This window comes from Myotis nattereri, assembly GCF_964212035.1.
Source record: "Myotis nattereri genome assembly, chromosome: 2".
NCBI lineage: Eukaryota > Metazoa > Chordata > Mammalia > Chiroptera > Vespertilionidae > Myotis > Myotis nattereri.
Genome location: NC_138076.1, coordinates 102,271,118 through 102,290,570, shown reverse-complemented (window position 1 = coordinate 102,290,570; position 19,453 = coordinate 102,271,118). Strand labels below are relative to the sequence as shown.

The window sequence follows — 19,453 nt, the reverse complement described above, 5'->3', positions numbered from 1 at the left end:
AGGAGATAAATAAAAACTCTGGCACATTTTTAGAAAAACTCAGGGAGGCATTGATTAAGCACACCAATATAACCCCAGATTCATTAGAGAGGCAGTTAATTTTAAAAGATAAATTTAGCCCTCGCTGGTTTGGCTCAGTGGATAGAGCATCGGTCTGCTGACTGAAAGGTCCCAGGTTCGATCCCGGTCAAGGGCATGTACCTTGGTTGCAGGCTCATCCCCAGTAGGAGGTGTGCAGGAGGCAGCTGATAGATGTTTCTCTCTCGTTGATGTTTCTAACTCTCCCACTCCATTCCTCTCTGTAAAAAAATCAATAAAATATATTTTAAAAAATGTTTTTAAGAAAAGATAAATTTATCATTCAATCAGATCCAGACATCAGGAGAAAACTACAAAAATTGGTTATTGGTCCAAGAGCACCTTAGAAATCTCCTGAAAGTCGCCACCTCTGTGTTCTATAATAGAGACCAGGAGGAAGAGGACAGAAAGGACAGGAGAAACCAGACAAGAACTGAAGTCCTTTGTGCCATGCTTCGGGAGAACAAGGGCCCCCAGTCAGAGCCAAGAGGCAGGTGGTCAGTCCCAGGCACCTCTTACAACTATGGCCAGATTGGACATAGGACTGGGTTGCCCCAAGGGGCATGGTGAACCCCCTAATTTCTGTTCTGTCTGTCAAGGAAACCACTGGAAGTTGTACTGCCCTTGGAGATGAAGGTCCTTTGGGGCAGGGCAGCAACCTAGCTGGCCTAACAGGACTAAAGGGCCTGGGGTCTCCCTACCTGGCTCTTCATAGGACTGTCATTTTTACCCAGGAGCCCTGGTAAGCCTGACAGTTGAGGGAAAGAAAATTAATTTCCTCCTCGACATAGGAACCACGTTCTCCATACTTCTCTCTAACCCTAGTCAATTATCTTCAGAGGCAATAACCATTATAGATGTGTCTGAAAGGCCAATAAAGAAATATTTATCTCAACCTTTAGGGTATAACTGGGATGAGCTGTTCTCCCATGCCTTCCTAATAATGTCAGAAAACAAATTCTGGAGCACACAGTAGTTTACAGTACTAGATCTCAAGAATGCCTTTTTCTGTGTACCCCTGCATCCTGATCCACAATTTCTATTTGCCTTTGAAAATCCCAATAATCAGGACAGTCAACTAACATGGACAGTGCTGCCCCAGGGTTTTCGGAATAGCCCTCATTTATTTGGGCAGGCCTTATCAAAAGGCAGTTTAATTTCCCTAGCACTAAGGTCCCCCAGTATGTAGATGACCTTTTACTATGTGCCCCATTGGAGGAAATCTCTGAGGAAGGGACTAAGGCTTTACTAAATTTCCAGGTGGAAAAAGGCTATAAGGTTTCCAAAGCCAAGACCCAGTTGTGTTCCTGTTCAGTTAAATTCCTAGGCCTTAATCTATCAAAGAGAACACGAGCTTTAGGAGAGAACCAGATAGGCCCTATTCTCAGCTTCCCTCAGCCCTGGACCCTAAAGCAATTGAGAGGCTTCTTGGGCATCACTGAATATTGAAGACTATGCATCCCTGGCTATGGAAAATGAACACGTCCACTGTGCCAACTAATTGAAGAGGCACAGAAGGACAGCCTCTCTATTTTAGTCTGGGAACCTGAGGCCAAACAGGCCTTTAAACAACTTAAAAAAAAAAAAAAAAAGCCCTTTTACAGACACCAGCTTTAAGTTTCCCAACAGGCCAGGAATTCAACCTATATATAACAAAAAGGGGGGTAGCCTTGGGAGTCCTGACTCAACTTAGAGGACAGACCCAACAGCCATAGGATATCTAAGTAAGGAAATTAATATTATGGCTAAGGACTGGCCCTCCTACTTATGGGCAGTGGCAGCCATCGCTCTCCTGATCCCTGAGACAGTTAAACTAACTTTGGGATGGGACCTAATAATATCCATCTGTTTTGAATAAAGCCCTGGAAGCCAGCACAGGAGGAGGATGGAGCTGTATTGCCATCATCTGAATCATGGGACTCCTACTTGTGTGAGCCTTTGAAGGACCGGAAACTTCTCTTTTGAAAGAATCCTAGAGAGTTGATGAGTGTCAGATAAATAACATGCTCTGGTATTTCTGGATAATCATTATTTTCATCTTCCTAATAGTTCTTATTCTGTCTTTTTATGAGTGTCACTGAAACCCTAGGCTGGTACCTGGAGGAGACCTTTTCTACCCTTCTAGGACACAGAAACACCATAAAATACTCCTACTTATATCCCCCTTTCTTGGCCCTCTGTATATACTATTCTTATTACTCATCTTTAGCCCTTGCCTACTTAACCTTTTGGTATATTTCATATCCTACCACTTAGAAACCCTGAAACTGCAAATGGTCCTGGAAATGAAACCACAGATGGAGGCCACCGATTCCTTCTTCCTTGGACTCCTAGTCACCCACCTCTGATGGGACCCTGACTGCTGCCCCAATCATCACCCCTGTCCAGTAGGAAATAGCCAGAACAATTGATGCCTGCTGTCCCCAATGGCAGTTGGGGATTTCCTAATCTACTTGCAATAAAGTTTCTTTTGCTTGCAATAAAGTTACTATACTTCTCATATATCACCTTTTGTCTGTGGCTTCATTCTTTGAATCCATCTGGACAAGACCTGGGAAAGAAATCACCCTTATACCTTGCTCAATAAAAAAAATAAAAGTAAAAAAAAAGGGCCCTAGCCAGTTTGGCTCAGTGGATAGAGCATCGGCCTGTGGACTCAAGGGTCCCAGGTTCAATTCCAGTCAAGGGCATGTACCTTGGTTGCAGGCACATCCCCAGTGGGGAATGTGCAGGAGGCAGCTGATAGATGTTTCTCTCTCATCGATGTTTCTAACTCTCTATCCCTCTCCCTTCCTCTCTGTAAAAAATCAATAAAATATATTTATAAAAAAAAAATAAAGCCGTGACTGGTTTGGCTCAGTGGATAGAGAGTTGGCCTGCGGACTGAAGGGTCCCAGGTTCGATTCCAGTCAAGGGCATGTACCTTGGTTGCGGGCCCATCCCCAGTAGGGAGTGTGCAGGAGGCAGCTGATTGATGTTTCTCTCTCATTGATGTTTCTAACTCTCTATCCCTCTCCCTTCCTCTCTGTAAAAAAATCAATAAAATATATATATTTTTTAAAAAAGTAAAAAAAGAACAAACAAACAAACGAAAGCAACTGCTTTCTACCACCCAGCCAGCCAGTTTCCCAGGTCTGCATAGATACTGGGCCTGGGAGAAAAATGCACAAAGGAAGAGTGACAAATGTCCAGAGAGATAGAAGAAGGCTACAGAAACCAGGAGGCAGAGGATTTAAGAGGATATGACCTAGTGTGTTCCTCCCTCCCTAAGGCTACCACAACCATGGAATTTCTAGAGTTCCTCTATCAGGAGCAAGGAAGGCACTGGGAGCCCAAACGCCCTCTCCACTTCTATCCTGGCCTCGTGAATGGCCTTTGTACAACGTTGGTACTGCATTGACAATATAATGAAGAGAAAACAACTTTGTCATAATTCTCAACAAAGCCAGCCCAGCCTTTGGGCTGGCAGGTCCCAATTGGAAGATGTTGGCAGGATTTTGTAAGAAAGACCTTGTGGTTCAAGACAGGAACAAGGAAAGTTCTAGGTGAGCAAAAGCCTGTAACATCCTGTCTCAGAGATGGTCTGATAAGGGCCTCAGAGGTGGGCCCAGTGGGAGTGTCCCAACGTGGGCTGGACTAGACCCAGAAGTTTAGATGAGCTGAGGTTTAAAGAATAGGGAGGGGCTGTGCAGGAAGCTGCCCATTGTCTTCCCTAGCAGAGAAGTGCAAACGAGGATTCTGGAATGCTGGTGAACCTTGAACCCATGGCAAGGGCCAGTGTTATGCACCAATTGTCTAGTCCAGACAATGGAGGCTCAAGTTATTTCCTGATCAAAGTCTCAGAGTAAATCCTTCTAATATTTACTGACCTTTAAGATTGTCTGCTACCGCAATTACCTGCCTAAGAGCTAGATGTGTTTCAATATTGAATAAAAGGCTGGCAAGGCCTGGGCACCAGTGGAAGTTCTTCCCCTTGAGTTGGGCTTGCCTGTCTGGCCCCCAATATTTCCAAATTATTTCTTGTCTCGTCTCTTTCATTTGCGTGTGGCCCTGCTTCTAGATCCTGAACCCTGAACCACACGGGACGTGGGGGAACATTCACAGGGCTGCCTTTCCTAGAGTGCAGCTTGCTGATTTGGAGCAGACTGGTAGGTGCTGGGCTCTCATCAGGTGTGCTCTTTGCATTTTGGGAGGAGCTTTCTATGAATTGGTCAATTGGTTAGCATCCCCAACTTGGGAGAACTAAATGCTAACAGCACTCTCAGGGCATCAGGACAACCTACAACAGTGGTTCTCAACCTTGGCTGCACATTAGAATCACCTTGGAATCTTTTTAAAATCCTGATTTCTGGGCCTCATCCTCCAGAAATTCTGTTTCTTTGTTATGGGGTGGGGCCACAACATTAGCAACAAAGAAACAGAATTTCCAGAGGATGAGACCCGGAAATCAGGATTTTAAAAAGATTCCCAGGTGATTCTAATGTGCAGCCAAGGTTGGGAACCACTGACCTACAAGGACAGGGCTGGCAGCTGAACACAGTTTATGGTCTTCTCATTTAAAAGAGGTATTCCCTTAGATAGGGGAAGAACTCAAAAGAATATTCAGTAGCTTTCCAGGTGTGTCCTTTCAGGATTGTGTTCTCCACTGATTGGTTGGCACCAGGGCAGGGAGTCATTATTCAATGTAGGTGGTCCTGAGGTCAGCTGTGGTAGATTTTGTTGCTCTTCTGTGCTTGAGCTGGAATACAACTGAGGCATAGATGTTATCTCTAGGGAGAAAAGGTCAGGGGGTTCAAACTGCATGCCAGAAATATGCTAGGGGAGGAAAAGTCACCCTTAGACAGTGGTTCTCAACCTTGGCTGCACATTAGAATCACCTTGGAATCTTTTAAAAATCCTTATTTCTGGGCCTCATCCTCCAGAAATTCTGTTTCTTTGTTATGGGGTGGGGCCACAACATTAGTAACAAAGAAACAGAATTTCCGGAGGATGAGGCCCAGAAATCAGGATTTAAAAAAGATTCTCAGGTGATTCTAATGTGCAGCCAAGGTTGAGAACCACTGCCCTAAGAGAAAGGTCCCACCCTACAATTGTTCTTTGCTATGAACCTGGTGCATTCTGCCCTGGTGACCTTCTGTACCTGGTCTATTGTCTTCTGTACTCTGATCATGTCTTACTGTCTACCACAATTTCAAGACCAACCTTTGATGAGAGTAGGTGTTTTAGAGGACACTTTTTCACTTCTTCACTCCGGAGGTATGCACATAAGCCTGAGCACAGAGAGGGGCAACTCCCTCAGAAGCAGACCAGCCAAAAAGCAGCAGAGGTGGATATTCTGGGTACCTGGGGGAGGTGGTACTAGTTTATAGTGTCAGAGTGGGGGCCTACACTGTGTGGTGAGGAAGACATCCTGGAAACCCTCAAGTTGCCCTACCCAGGTGGTTAACACTCATGAATACACCTTGAAGAGACACAAAAGAGCAGGGAGTTTGTAACACTAGTTCACTTTAGGACTATTTTGTTCTCTGTATTACCAGGGCCTAGAGGAGCTGAATGAGTAAGTAAATGATGCCCTATCTTGGTTGCTAAGTTGGTTGGAGCATTATCCCATACACCAAAAGGTTGCAAGTTCACTTCCCAGTCAGGGCACATACTTAGGTTGCCAGTTCAATCCTTGATTGGGGCACATATGGGAAGCAGCCAACTGATGTTTTTCTCTCACATTGTTGTTTCTCTCTTTCTCTCTTTCTCTTTCTTTCTCTCTTTCTTTTTCCCTTTGTCTCTCTCTAAAAAAATATCAGTGAAAACATATCCTCTGGTAAGGATTTAAAACAAAAAGAGTAAGTAAGGGGAGAACCAAGATGGCGGCATAGGTTAACGCCGGAGTTTGCTGCTTTGAACAACTACTTCAAAAGTGAAACTAAAAGACAGAACGGACATCACCCAAAACCACTGGAACGCTGGCTGAATGGAAGTCCTACAACTAGGAGGAAAGAGAAACGCATACGGACACTCAGAGGAGGCGCAGTGCTGAAGTCAAATTCTGAGGTGCGGAGTGCGCAGAGCGGGCTGGCGGCGGAGGGCGCGTTTGGCGTTTTCAATCGGGAGGGAGTCGCAGACTCTGAGCTCCAGATCCGGGCGAGTCTTTAGGGACCCAGACTCAAACGGGAGAAGCGGGACTGCCTAGCTTCGGTCAGAGCGAGGGCAGCTTTCTCTCCGAGCTTTGCAGCGGGTGCTGGGACTCAGAGAGGCAGAGCCCCTGGGGACAGGACTGAGAGCCGCCATAACTGCTCTCTCCGGCCCACCCTGTTGATCCTGTGCGACCCGCCCCGCCCAAGCCCTGCACAGAGGCATTTGCCAGATAGCCTCAGGCAAACGCCAGATTAGCACCTCCCTAGAGGACAGAAGTTCTCTCACTGCTGACACAGCTGATTCTCATAGCCACTTGGCCTGGAGGTCAAACCCTCCCTGGAATTAGCTACAACAATCAAGATTTAACTATAAAACCACAAACAAAGACCACTAGGGGGTGCACCAAGGAAGCATAACAAAATGCGGAGACAAAGAAACAGGACAAAATTGTCAATGGAAGATCTAGAGTTCAGAACCACACTTTTAAGGTCTCTCAAGAACTGTTTAGAAGCCGCCGATAAACTTAATGAGATCTACAAGAAAACTAATGAGACCCTCGATGTTATATTGGGGAACCAACTAGAAATTAAGCATACACTGACTGAAATAAAGAATATTATACAGACTCCCAACAGCAGACTAGATGATCGCAAGAATCAAGTCAATGATTTGAAATGCGAGGAAGCAAAAAACACCCAACCGGAAAAGCAAAATGAAAAAAGAATCCAAAAATGCGAGGATAGTGTAAGGAGCCTCTGGGACAGCTTCAGGCGTACCAACATCAGAATTATAGGGGTGCCAGAAGATGAGAGAGAGCAAGATATTGAAAACCTATTTGAAGAAATAATGACAGAAAACTTCCCTCACCTGGTGAAAGAAATGGACTTACAGGTCCAAGAAGCGCGGAGAACCCCAAACAAAAGGAATCCAAAGAGGACCACACCAAGACACATCATAATTAAAATGCCAAGAGCAAAAGATAAAGAGAGAATCTTAAAAACAGCAAGAGAAAGAAACTCAGTTACCTACAAGGGAATACCCATACGACTGTCAGCTGATTTCTCAACAGAAACTTTGCAGGCCAGAAGGGAGTGGCAAGAAATATTCAAAGTGATGAATACCAAGAACCTACAACCAAGATTACTTTATCCAGCAAAGCTATCATTCAGAATTGAAGGTCAGATAAAGAGCTTCACAGATAAGGAAAAGCTGAAGGAGTTCATCACCACCAAACCAGGATTATATGAAATGCTGAAAGGTATCCTTTAAGAAGAGGAAGAGGAAGAAAAGGGTAAAGATACAAATTATGAACAACAAATATGCATCTATCAACAAGTGAATCTAAGAATCAAGTGAATAAATAATCCGATGAACAGAATGAACTGTTGATTATAATAGAATCAGGGACATAGAAAGGGAATGGACTGACTATTCTTGGGGGGGAAAGGGGTGTGGGAGATGCGGGAAGAGACTGGACAAAAATCGTGCACCTATGGATGAGGACAGTGGGTGGGGAGTGAGGGCGGATGGTGGGGCGGGAACTGGGAGGAGGGGAGTTATGGGGGGAAAAAAGAGGAACAAATGTAATAATCTGAACAATAAAGATTTAATTTAAAAAAAAAAAAAGAGTAAGTAAGGATATACCCTGACAAATGGAGGCCCCAGACATTAAGTTGGTATTTTCTGAAGCATCAGCCAAGAGATAAATTATAATTCAAAGTTCCAGGGCCATCACAGTGGGGATAATAAAGATCTGGGGTCTAGAAGACTCAGAGGTGGATCATCAAGGGGAATTCCTTGTGGGGTAGGAGCTAATAAATACCCCAAATTAGAGAACCAGTTGATACTCACTACTAAGGACAACTCCTTGAGCAACTGAAATATCCAGGTGGATCATCTCACCTGGACAACTGATGATTTATAAAGAATCAGGACTTTGAAGGTATGTCACCATGTTGCTATGGACATAAGATCATGATCCAACATTAAAGAATAAAGCAGTGACAGTGCCAAAACACACCTTGGATGTTGTTCTACCCTCATAATGCACCCACAAGGCCAGGACCCAAATGGGCCTTCATCTGACTAATGATAATGTATAGGTCTCATAGCTATTTGGTAGGTGTGAGCAGCAATATAACATAACTGCATGATATATGCAAACAATAGGCCATAACTGAGAGAGACCATTTTCATGTCATGGCATCACTGTCTTGTTTAAATAGATACTGCTGCCCCAACTTTTGTGGTCCTTAACAATGACCATGGGTTAGCATGTGGGAAACCACAACTATTACTCTGATGGAAGAACTCAGGTCACCATTCTTATTTTAAAATACATTTTTATTTATTTCAAAGAGGAGGAGGAGAGAGAGAGAGAGAAATCAATGATGAGAGAGAATCATCAATAGGCTGCCTCCTGTATGCCACACAGTGGGGATCGAGCCAGCAACCCAAGCATGTGCCTGACCAGGAATTGAACCTGGGACTCTTCAGTCTGCAGGGCGACACTCTATCCACTGAGCCACACCGGCCAGGGCTCATGTCACCATTCTTGATGTGTATGACTGGCCCTCCCTCAGGACACAACCTGGACTTTCTCCATATCATACCATCTATAGGAGGCAGCAGAAGTAAATAAAAGATGGAATAAACTTCCAGAAAAGCAAATACACACAACCACTCCCACTCTAAGTCAGAGGACATGCTGTCTACCAAAGCAGGAAGAGCATATAGGAGCTATCAATAGGAAAAGAGGAGTATCCTCAATTCAACCTTTCCTTAATGCAGCTCAACATGGAGGGGTAGACATGGGGTAGATGTGGACATTATTCCATTGAGTACTTCTGTTTTCATTTCAGCAGCATGACTATGGGATCTATGAAGCTGGGGCCCAGCATCCTGTCTGAAGGAATGTGGATTCTGGACAGACCATAGTATCCCATTACCTCAAAGTTTCCTTCCCGCGGAACTCTTTCCATTTGCAACAGCATAGATGGACATGGAGAGCATTATGCTAAGTGAAATAAGCCAGTTGGAGAAAGATAAGTATCACATAATCTCACTCATTTGTGGAATATAATGAACAACATAAACTGATGAACAAAAATAGAGCCAAAGGAAAAAAATATTTTAGAATATCATAGAAGTAATCCTGTTATTTGCAGATTTTAAATATTTCCTACAACTTTTGTGATATTTTACTATGTTAGTACAGTTTTGGTAATATTATTATATTTAAAATATTTTTTTGTAATATTAATATTTATTGCATGTAATCTAATATAATAATAGAGGAATATGCAAATTAGCCAGTATGCTGTAATATCATGACCAATCTATAAGCTGCGCAGAGCTACAGGAGGGCAGGGCAGTGGGCAAAGAGCTACAGGAGGGCAGGGCAGCAAGCTACCAGCTATGGGAGCTACTCATGCACAGATTCGTGTTCAGGGCTACTAGTATTATTATATTTTAAATAATTTTTCTTAAAATATATTAATGTTTATTGCATGTACATGGCTAATTATTTTGTATATAAAATCTGGTAATAGATTTATTTTGTATATTGTAAAAAGAATGATTTAAAAAAAAGAAAGATGGGAAAAAAAAGTTTCCTTTCCCCTAGAATGGTTTGGGCAAATCTTGAACTCCAGCCCCACAAGGGATGATAGTGGGAGGAGACATATGCAGACCATAGGAAATAAGTGGGAGTATTTTTTCACAACCAGCCTCCAAACCATGACCTATGGAAATGGAACTTCTGAAAGCACTGTGGCAGGCACTACTTTACTGCCCTTTTTCAATAGGAATAGAATTATTAGCTGGGCATATAGATGATCTGAATAGACCACATTTCCCAGCCTCTCTTGTAGCTTGAAACTTTCCTGTCATGGGGATGTGAGTAGAAGTTAGGTGTGCACCTTCTTGGTCATACCCTCAAATGGAAATGGCTCTCCCTCCCCACTACTTTCTCCCCTTTCCACTGGTGGAAATGCCATACCCAGACACAGAGGAGGATCTTCCCACAGGGATGGTGAAATAAAAAGGTAGAAGAAGCCTGGCCTGCTGATGGCTTTATAAAACAGAGCCTCCATATCTATTTGAACTTTTACATGCAAAAGAAATACAATGTTTAAGTCAACATTCTTCTGGATGTCTTTTGTCCTCAGCCAAACCAATATCCAACTAATAAGTGACACAAAAAAAGGGGAACTAAGTGGAGTCTGGTAATTTCAGAGAATTGAGAGAACATAGGATAGGTGGCTGAGAAAGATCAAGGATGATGTGAGTTGAAATCTAATGGTAAAATTGCTGCAAGGCAATTGGATCAGCCACCAGAGAGAATATTGCCCCAGAGAGAGAAACCAAGATGGCGGCATAGGTTAACGCCGGAGATTGCTGCCTCGAACAACCACTTCAAAAAACAACAAAAAGACGGAACGGACATCATCCAGAACCACAGGAAGGCTAGCTGAGTGGAAATTCTACAGCTAGGAGGAAAGAGAATATCATACCCAGACTCAGAGGAGGCACAGTGCTGAAGTGAAATACTAAGGTGCGGAGTGCACATGGAGCGGGCTGGAGGTGGAGGGCGCGGTTGCTGTTTTCAATCGGGAGGGAGTTTCAGACTCTGAGCTCCAGATCCGGGCAGGTCTCTAGGGACCCAGACTCAAATGGGAGAAACAGGACTGTCTGGCTTCGGTCGGAACTCGAAGGCAGCTTTCTCTCCAAGGTTTGCAGCGGTTGCTGGGACTCTGTGAGGCAGAGCCCCTAGGGACGGAACTGAGAGCAGCCATAGCTGCTCGCTCCGGCCCACCCTGTAGATCCCCGGGGATTCGCCCCGCCCAAGCCCTGCCCAGAGCCATTTGCCGGATAGCCTCAGGCAAATGCTAGATTAGCACCGCCCTAGAGATCCAGCACAGAAGCTCTCCCACTGCAGACACAGCAGACTCTCATAGCCAGTTAGCCTGGAGGTCAAATCACCCCCAGTATTGCCGACAACAATCAAGGCTTAACTACAACAAGACTGCACACAAAGACCACTAGGGGGTGCACCAAGAAAGCATAAAAAAATGCGGAGACAAACAGGACAAAACTGTCAATGGAGGATATTGAGTTCAGAACCACACTTTTAAGGTCTCTCAAGAACTGTCTAGAAGCCGCTGATAAACTTAATGAGATCCTCAACAAATCTAATGAGACCCTCGATGTTATGATAAAGAACCAACTAGAAATTAAGCATACACGGACTGAAATAATGAGTACTATACAGACTCCCAACAGCAGACCAGAGGAGCGCAAGAATCAAGGCAAAGATTTGAAATGAGAAGAAGCAAAAAACACCCAACCAGAAAAGCAAAATGAAAAAAGAATCCGAAAATATGAAGATAGTGTAAGGAGCCTCTGGGACAGCTTCAAGCATACCAACATCAGAATTATAGGGGTGCCAGAAGATGAGAGAGAGCAAGATATTGAAAACCTATTTGAAGAAATAATGACATAAAACTTCCCCCACCTGGTGAAAGAAATAGACTTACAGGTCCAGGAAGCGCAGAGAACCCCAAACAAAAGGAATCCAAAGAGGACCACACCAAGACACATCATAATTAAAATGCTAAGAGCAAAAGTCAAAGAGAGAATCTTAAAAGCAGCAAGAGAAAGAAACTCAGTTACCTACAAGGGAATACCCATACGACTGTCAGCTGATTTCTCAACAGAAACTTTGCAGGCCAGAAGGGAATGGCAAGAAATATTCAAAGTGATGAATAGCAAGAACCTACAACCAAGATTACTTTATCCAGCAAAGTTATCATTCAGAACTGAAGGTCAGATAAAGAGCTTCCCAGATAAGGAAAAGCTAAAGGAGTTCATCACCACCAAACCAGGATTATATGAAATGCTGAAAGGTATCCTTTAAAAAGAGGAAGAAGAAGAAAAAGGTAAAGATACAAATTATGAACAACAAATATGCATCTATCAACAAGTGAATCTAAGAATCAAGTGAATAAATAATCTGGTGATCATAATAGAATCAGGGACATAGAAAGGGAATGGACTGACTATTCTTGGGGGGGAAAGGGGTGTGGGAGATGCGGGAAGAGACTGGACAAATATCGTGCACCTACGGATGAGGACAGTGGGTGGGGAGTGAGGGTGGAGGGTGGGGCGGGAACTGGGAGGAGGGGAGCTATGGGGGGAAAAAAGAGGAACAAATGTAATAATCTGAACAATAAAGATTTAATTTAAAAAAATATATATTGCCCCATAGAACCAAATGCCAGGGAGCGGGGAGAAGGACCTCCCTGGGTGTCCCATACTAATTCTGGTGATAATCTTGCTACAATAGTGTCCTGAAATAGGCATCAACCCCCCACAGGTAGTGGGGGAGCCATAAGGGTGTGACTTGGTGAGCCCCATTCTATGAGGGTTGACTAGGGATATTCAAAGAACTATGTGGAAACAGACAACATCATGCTAAGGCACACTTCAAGGAAACTATCAGGCAAACATAAGCCAGGTCCTTACCTAGTAAACAGAGGCTCTTGAGAGAAACACACCTACACATTCCAACCTTCTGGAGTGCTAAGGGTGAACTATACCAGCTTAGGAATGGCTTGGCCACCACAACCTTGACTGACAGGTAGATCCACTAGAGATTTGTATAAAAGAGAAGGTTCTGAGTTCCTGGTATCTGTTAACCTAACAACAGTATAAAAAGCAGTATATCTATGCCTATGGGTACCTCTGGTCTGGAAGATTTCTCACTCCTATGTACATAGCTGGGAATAATGAATCTCAGGTATCCTATCTAATAAAAGAGTAATATGCAAATTAACAGTCATTCTCTCACTCCGTCACTCCCTCACTATGTCATAAAGATGGCGGTGGCCACGGAGCTGGAGTGAACAGGGAGCTTGGATTGCCCTGGTGATGGAGGAAGCCAAGCTTCCTGCCTTCTCTGGCCAGGCCTGAGCTCTGCTCAAGGCTATAAAGTTTAAATTATAGAAGATAAATAAATCCCAGATACCTGCTTCCAGCCCAGGGCGTGGCCAGCCTGAAAATGGCCATCAGCCCCTCACCCAGGCTGGCCAGTCACTCCAGTAGGGACTCCCACCCTGAAAGGGTGGTGGGCAGCCTGAAAACAGCCATCAGCCCCTCACCCAGGCTGGCCAGGCACCCCAGTGGGACACCCCCCCACACCCTAAAGGGGCTGTGGCCAGCCTGAAAATGGCCCTCAGCCCCTCACCCAGGCTGGCCACACCCCCATGGGGTGAGGGTCCCCACTGGGGGGTTTTACCAGCTTTCAAACAGCACTCAGCCCCTCACCCAGGCTGGCCAGGAACCCCAGCAGGACCCCTGATCCAGGACACCCTTTAGGGCAAACCCGCTGGCTCCCACCCATGCACCAGGCCTCTATCCTATATAATAAAAGGGTACTATGCAAATTGACCCTAACAGCAGAATGACTGGGAATGACTGGTCACTATGACACACACTGACCACCAGGGGCAGACACTCAATGCAGGAGCTGCCCCCTGGTGGTCAGTGTGCTCCCACAGAGGGAGCTCTGCTCAGCCACAAGCCAGGCTGATGGCTGCCAGCACAGCGGTGGGGCAGGAGCTTCTCCCGCCTCCCCAGCAGCGCTAAGAATATCTGACTGCAGCTTAGGTCTGCTCCCTGCTGGCAAGTGGACATCCCCTGAGGGCTCCCAGGCTGCCAGAGGGATGTCTGACTGCCAGCTTAGGCTCAACCCCCCCGGGGAGCGGGCCTAAGCCAGCAGGTGGACATCCCCCGAGGGGTCCCAGACTGCGAGAGGGCACAGGCCAGGCTGAGGGACCCCCGCCCCCTAAGTGCACAAATTTTTGTGCACCGGGCTTCTAGTACCTCCATAAGGAACAAGGATTCATTGGGTAGCCAGGTCTAATTGCATTGACTATAACCCTGATCTCACATATCTCTTGTCCAGATCTTGTTTGCTGGTTCCATACTAAAAAAAGAAGGCATGTAGGGAGGGAGGGAGGGAGGGAGGAAGGAACCTCAGCTGGGACCTGGCATTCAGGTGTTATGCTATGTGCTGCACAATGTCAGGAAGCACCGTTCACATAGATTCCAGTACTGATGGCATTTCCTGGAACTGTGCATTGTTTATGTACTGACCTCAGGTGAATCCAAGTAATCAAGACCAGAGTCCAGAACCCTATCAGTAGAGATGGCCTGCCTGGCTCAATGTTGATGAGGGTCCATGTGAACAACCTTGAATTCAGGCTGTGTAGAGAAGGAAGAGAGGCCACTGTGAGCTGTGAGACTGGGAGAAATAAAGAAGAGTTCCAGGGACTGAAGACCCCTAGGAGGACCAAGAATAGGGACTGAGGGTGTGGGGGAACAGGAAAAACCTTGCCATCTTCCTCAAAACTGATATTTAGACTTAAGTCTCATGTACAAAAAACCCCTGCTGTATAACGCTGGGTACATTACTTAATCTCTGCAGACTTGTTTGCTCTTCTATAAAATACCCAACTCACAGGGTGATAGTGAGGATTAAACAAGGTAACCTGAGCAAAGCCCATGCTGGGGCCTGGCATGGGGTTGATGCTCAGCAAACACTGGTTTCCTCTCATTCCCTCATCAGGTCTTCAGATTTCCTGAGATTGTCTGCAAAACTGTTCTGAACAAACAAAGAACCACAGTGTTAGAGGCTAGAAGAGATGAGCAGTGGGGCAGAGAACAAGACACAGGTATATGGAAGGGAGAGGAAAGGCGTGCTGGATGCCCACTTGCTTTCCTATGATTTTTAAGACCTCACAAATTAAGTCTGTCTTGTGAGAGCTCCACTTCCCCAGCACCCACTTTCTCCAAGGGATTTAACTTTGATCCACACCACTCCACTGGGGCTGCACTTAAATGCTCAGTCCTACTACCTTTCTGAGTCTAGTGCCCCATGCAGGGTTAGGCTCATTGAGCTCAATAAATCTTTGTGAAATTAAAATGTCTGTCTTCTCTTGTGGTCATCACTATAAACAGATGATCAAACTTAGCTCTGATAATAGCGGGATAGATTGTGGTAGCATAGTTAACCCTGTGACCTCTAAGCAACATAGAACTGTACACTTTATTCATTCATTTATTTAATTATTTATTTTAAGGTTATTTTTATTTACAAGTTTTGAAAAATATACATTTTTTTACATGGGTTATTTGTGCAAAGTTAAATTTAGAAGAATGATAAATGCACACAAGGTGACAATGGAACATTTAGACAAAATATTTATAAGCCTTGTCCCACACTGCTACTTAAAAGGTACTATTTAAAAGTATGAATATCCAAAGAAAGATTGCAAGCTTTTACTTTAAGGTTCTTATACTGAAAGGAAAGAAGAAACTAAAGCATGCAGCATTAATTCAGGATTTCTGTGGAAAATAGTTTGCCACCGATATGCTTCTTTCATTGGGTTAAAACTCTATAAAATGAGGGGAGATTTTAAATTTGTTCATTTAAGGTAGCACTGCTCCTTTTAAAAGATTAAAGGATCACATACCTTCCCCATCTTAAAAATATGTTTCCATTCCACAGCTCTTTAAAAAGTAAAACCCAGACAACTTCCAGTACAGTAGTCCTAAGTAGCCATCAAAAGAGATACAACCATCTGAGGCTTAACTACCTAGTACACATCAGCAAAAACAAAACGTCCTCCCTGTGGTCCCCCCCCCCCCCGCCCAAATTTTCAATCTGGTGTTGGTTGAATCCATGGATGTGGTACCTGTGGCTATAGAAGGCTGACTTCTGAAACTTAGCATGGATGAGTATCTTGCAAGGAGAGGATGTGTCAGTTACTACAATGATTGTACTCCTTTGGCTGAGTCCTTTAACATTCTCCTTCCTACTAAAAAAACCACCTTGTAATGCACATTGTTAGATCTTAGAAACATAGCATTTTTAACTTTCATCTCTTTCAAAATGGATGTTTATATGGATTTGTTTCCCTGTTTTCTATAGGCCATATTCCAAATGTTCACTTTTAAGTCCAACACAAGTGTCTCAGCTAGGATGAAACACTTGAATCATTCTGTTAAAAATAACATCCTGGGGGGAAAAAGATGGCAACTGGCAGGATGGCAGTGAGGAAGAGAGTGTGAGAGAGTGAGGGAATAAAAGGGGAGTGTGTGGACATGTGGGGTGTGTGTGTGATTGTGTGTGTGTGTGTGTGTGTGTGTGTGTGTGTGAAAGTGAGGAACAAATAGATCCTGCAGGACTTTCGAGGGATGGAAAACTGGGCTGTCTTGGATGGCAAGACCCCACTGCTGCTGCAGGCACTCCCTGGTGGCCGGCACTGGTACAAAAGCCATGCCATCTTGAAGGGCAGAGCTGCTGTGACTGGGAGCCCAGCCTCACCACCAGCCAGACTGACCTCAGGCGCAAACCAGGACCCTACAGCCTCTCTGGACAGACCTATTACCACAGCTGCAGACCCTCGGACACCGAGATATCAGCCATCCCAGCCACAGGCTCCAGTGAATCCCGGAACACATTCCTCTCCTGCTGATCCGCTGCAGTGGAATATGTCCCGCACATCCCATGGTGCATGAGCGGGCCTCCTGCCAACAGGAGGTGTGCAGCAGCTGTGCCACCAACTCCACCTGGGCCCCAAGTGCCCATGACTCTGATACTTGAAGCACACAAATGGGACTGTGGCCAACCCGCCCCCAAGTGCACCCATGAATCTGCCTCTTGGTGCACACACGGGGCTGCTGCTGCCAACTCACAGCATCTGCACCGCCTGCTTCCGAGCACCCGTGACTCTGCCTCTCGGCATCTGTGCACAGGGCTGCTGTCGAAGCACGGTGGCCACAACATCTGCTACCAAGCACACCCATGACTCTGCCTCTATGCATGGGTGCATGAGGTTGCTGTTAACATGCTGCAGCCTCGTCACATGGCCCTGAGCACCCATGAGTCTGCCTCTCAGACACACATGGGGTTCCTGCTGACCCACCATGGCCAGGTTTCTCAGTGCCTGAGCTCTCCCATGATTCTCAGGGTGTGTGATGCCCCCACCAAGCCCACCACCACATCTCAGGCACCCACAAATGGGTGCTTGGACACTTCAGTGATAGCAAAATGGGGAGACAATGAAACAATGACCAAAGGAAAGAAAAGGAGGAATCGCCCCCCCCCCCCTGCCAAAGAACTAAATGAACTGGAGGCATATAATATGTCAGAAAAACAATTCAGAGTAATGGTATACAGTTCATAAACTGGATGGATGAAAAAATCAACAACCTATGTAAGAATCAGAAATAAATCAAAAGTGATATAGCTACAATAAAAAAAAAAACACGATGGAAGGTTTCAACAGTAGGCTGGAAGAAGCAGAGGACCGACTTAGTGAGTGAGAAGATAAGAAAGAGAAACAAGCCCAATCTAAACAGCAATTGGAGAAAAAAATATTAGAAAGCAGGAGGAGAGCCTAAGGGAGATTTGGGACAACATGTAACGAAGTCATATACATATAATAGGGGTTCCAGAAGGGCAAGAAGAGTAGCACGGACTAGAGAATCTATTTGAAAAAATAATGACAAAAATCTTCCCTGATATGAGTAAGAGAAGTCACACAAGCACAGAGAGTTCCAAACAAGACAAACCCCAAAAGACCCACATCAAGTCATGTTGTAATTACAATGGCAAATGTTAACAACAAAGAGAAAATCTTAAGGTCTGCAAGGGAGAGACAGAGAGTTACCTACAAAGGATCTCCCATTAGATTATCAAATAATTTCTAAATAGAAATCATCAATCCAGAAGGGGATGGAATGAAGTATAAAAAGTGATGAATAGCAAGGGACTGAATCCAAGAATACTCTATCCACGAAAGCTATGAATCAACATTGCAGGTGAAATCAGGAGCTTCACAGACAAAAAAAAATGCTAAGGGAGTTTATCACTACCAAGCCAGCAATGCAAGAAATGCTAAAGGTACTGTTGTAAAACGAAGAAATAGAAAGGGAAGAAGAAACACAGGCACAAAGAATAAAAATGGCGCCCTAACTGGTTTGGATCAATGGATAAAGCATCGGCCTGTGAACTCAAGGGTCCCAGGTTCGATTCTGGTCAAGGGCATGTACCTTGGTTGTGGGCACATACCCAGTCGGGAGTGTGCAGGAGGCAGCTGATCGATGTTTCTCTCTTATTGATGTTTCTAACTCTCTATCCCTCTCCCTTCCTCTCTGTAAAAAATCAATAATATATATATGTAAAATTTTAAAAAAGAATAAAAATGGCTTCAAACAAGTAATTATCAATAATAACATTAAATGTAAATGGACTGAATGTTCTCATCAAAAAACATAGAGTAGCTAAATGAATAAAAAAACATGACCCATATATATTCTGTCTAGGGGAAATCCACCTCAGAACAAGGGACTCACACAGACTGAAAGTGAAGGGATGGAAAAATATTTTTCAGACAAATGGAAATGAAAAAAAAAAGCAGGGGTAGCAATACATATACCTGACAAAATAGACCTCAAAGTGAAGGCCATAACAAAATACAAGGAAGGCCACTTCATAATTCTGAAGGGATCAATACAAAAAGAGGATATAACTCTGGTAAACATATATGCACCCAATGCAGGAACACCCAAATACATAAAAAAACATCTGGAAGATATCAGGGGAGAGAGTGAAAGCAATACAATCATAGTAGAGGACTTTAATACCTCATTGACATCACTGGATAAATCCTCTAGACAAAATATCAGAAAAGAAACAGCAATCCTAAATGATTCACTAGGTCAGAAGGACTTAATCAACAACTTCAGGACATTCCACCACAAAGCTACAGAATATACATTCTTCTCAAGTGCACATGGGACATTTTCAAAGATAGACCACATATTGGGACACAGGCAAAGTATCTCCAAATTGAAGAAGATTGAAATTATATTAAGCATCTTCTCAGATCACAATGGCAGAATATTAGAAGTTAACTACAATAAAAACAACAACAAATACTCAAACATTTGGAGGCTAAGTAGCATATTATTAAACAATGATTTTGTTGCCAAAGAGATCAAAGAAGAAATAAAAAATTTAACAAAGGAGGCAAGAGCATACAACGGAATCAAGACAGTCTCTTCATTAAATGGTGCTGGGAAAATTGGTCAGATACAAGAAAAAAAAAATAATGAAAGTAGACCACCAACTTACACCATACACAAAAATAAACTCAAAATGGATAAAGGACTT

At 44.2% G+C, this 19,453-nt stretch overlaps 1 protein-coding gene across 8 annotated transcripts in view; it reads left to right on the top strand.

Annotated features, from left to right (window-relative positions):
- VMA22 (vacuolar ATPase assembly factor VMA22) overlaps window positions 1-19,453 on the top strand; it is a 58,555-nt gene that overhangs the window by 25,732 nt on the left and 13,370 nt on the right. The window contains exon 5 of one of the 8 annotated variants that reach the window (XR_013995539.1): window positions 9,075-9,258. The exons of 3 other annotated variants lie outside the window; for them this stretch is intronic. Coding sequence is in view for 2 of the 5 variants with exons in the window: in XM_081083494.1 (XP_080939620.1) it covers window positions 2,335-2,426 (92 nt within the window). In the remaining 3 variants the exon portion in view is untranslated. Of the gene's footprint in view, window positions 1-2,334; window positions 2,585-9,074; window positions 9,327-19,453 lie in introns of those variants that run through there. 4 more of the 8 variants (XM_081083489.1, XM_081083490.1, XM_081083494.1 and 1 more) reach the window with 4 other exon arrangements.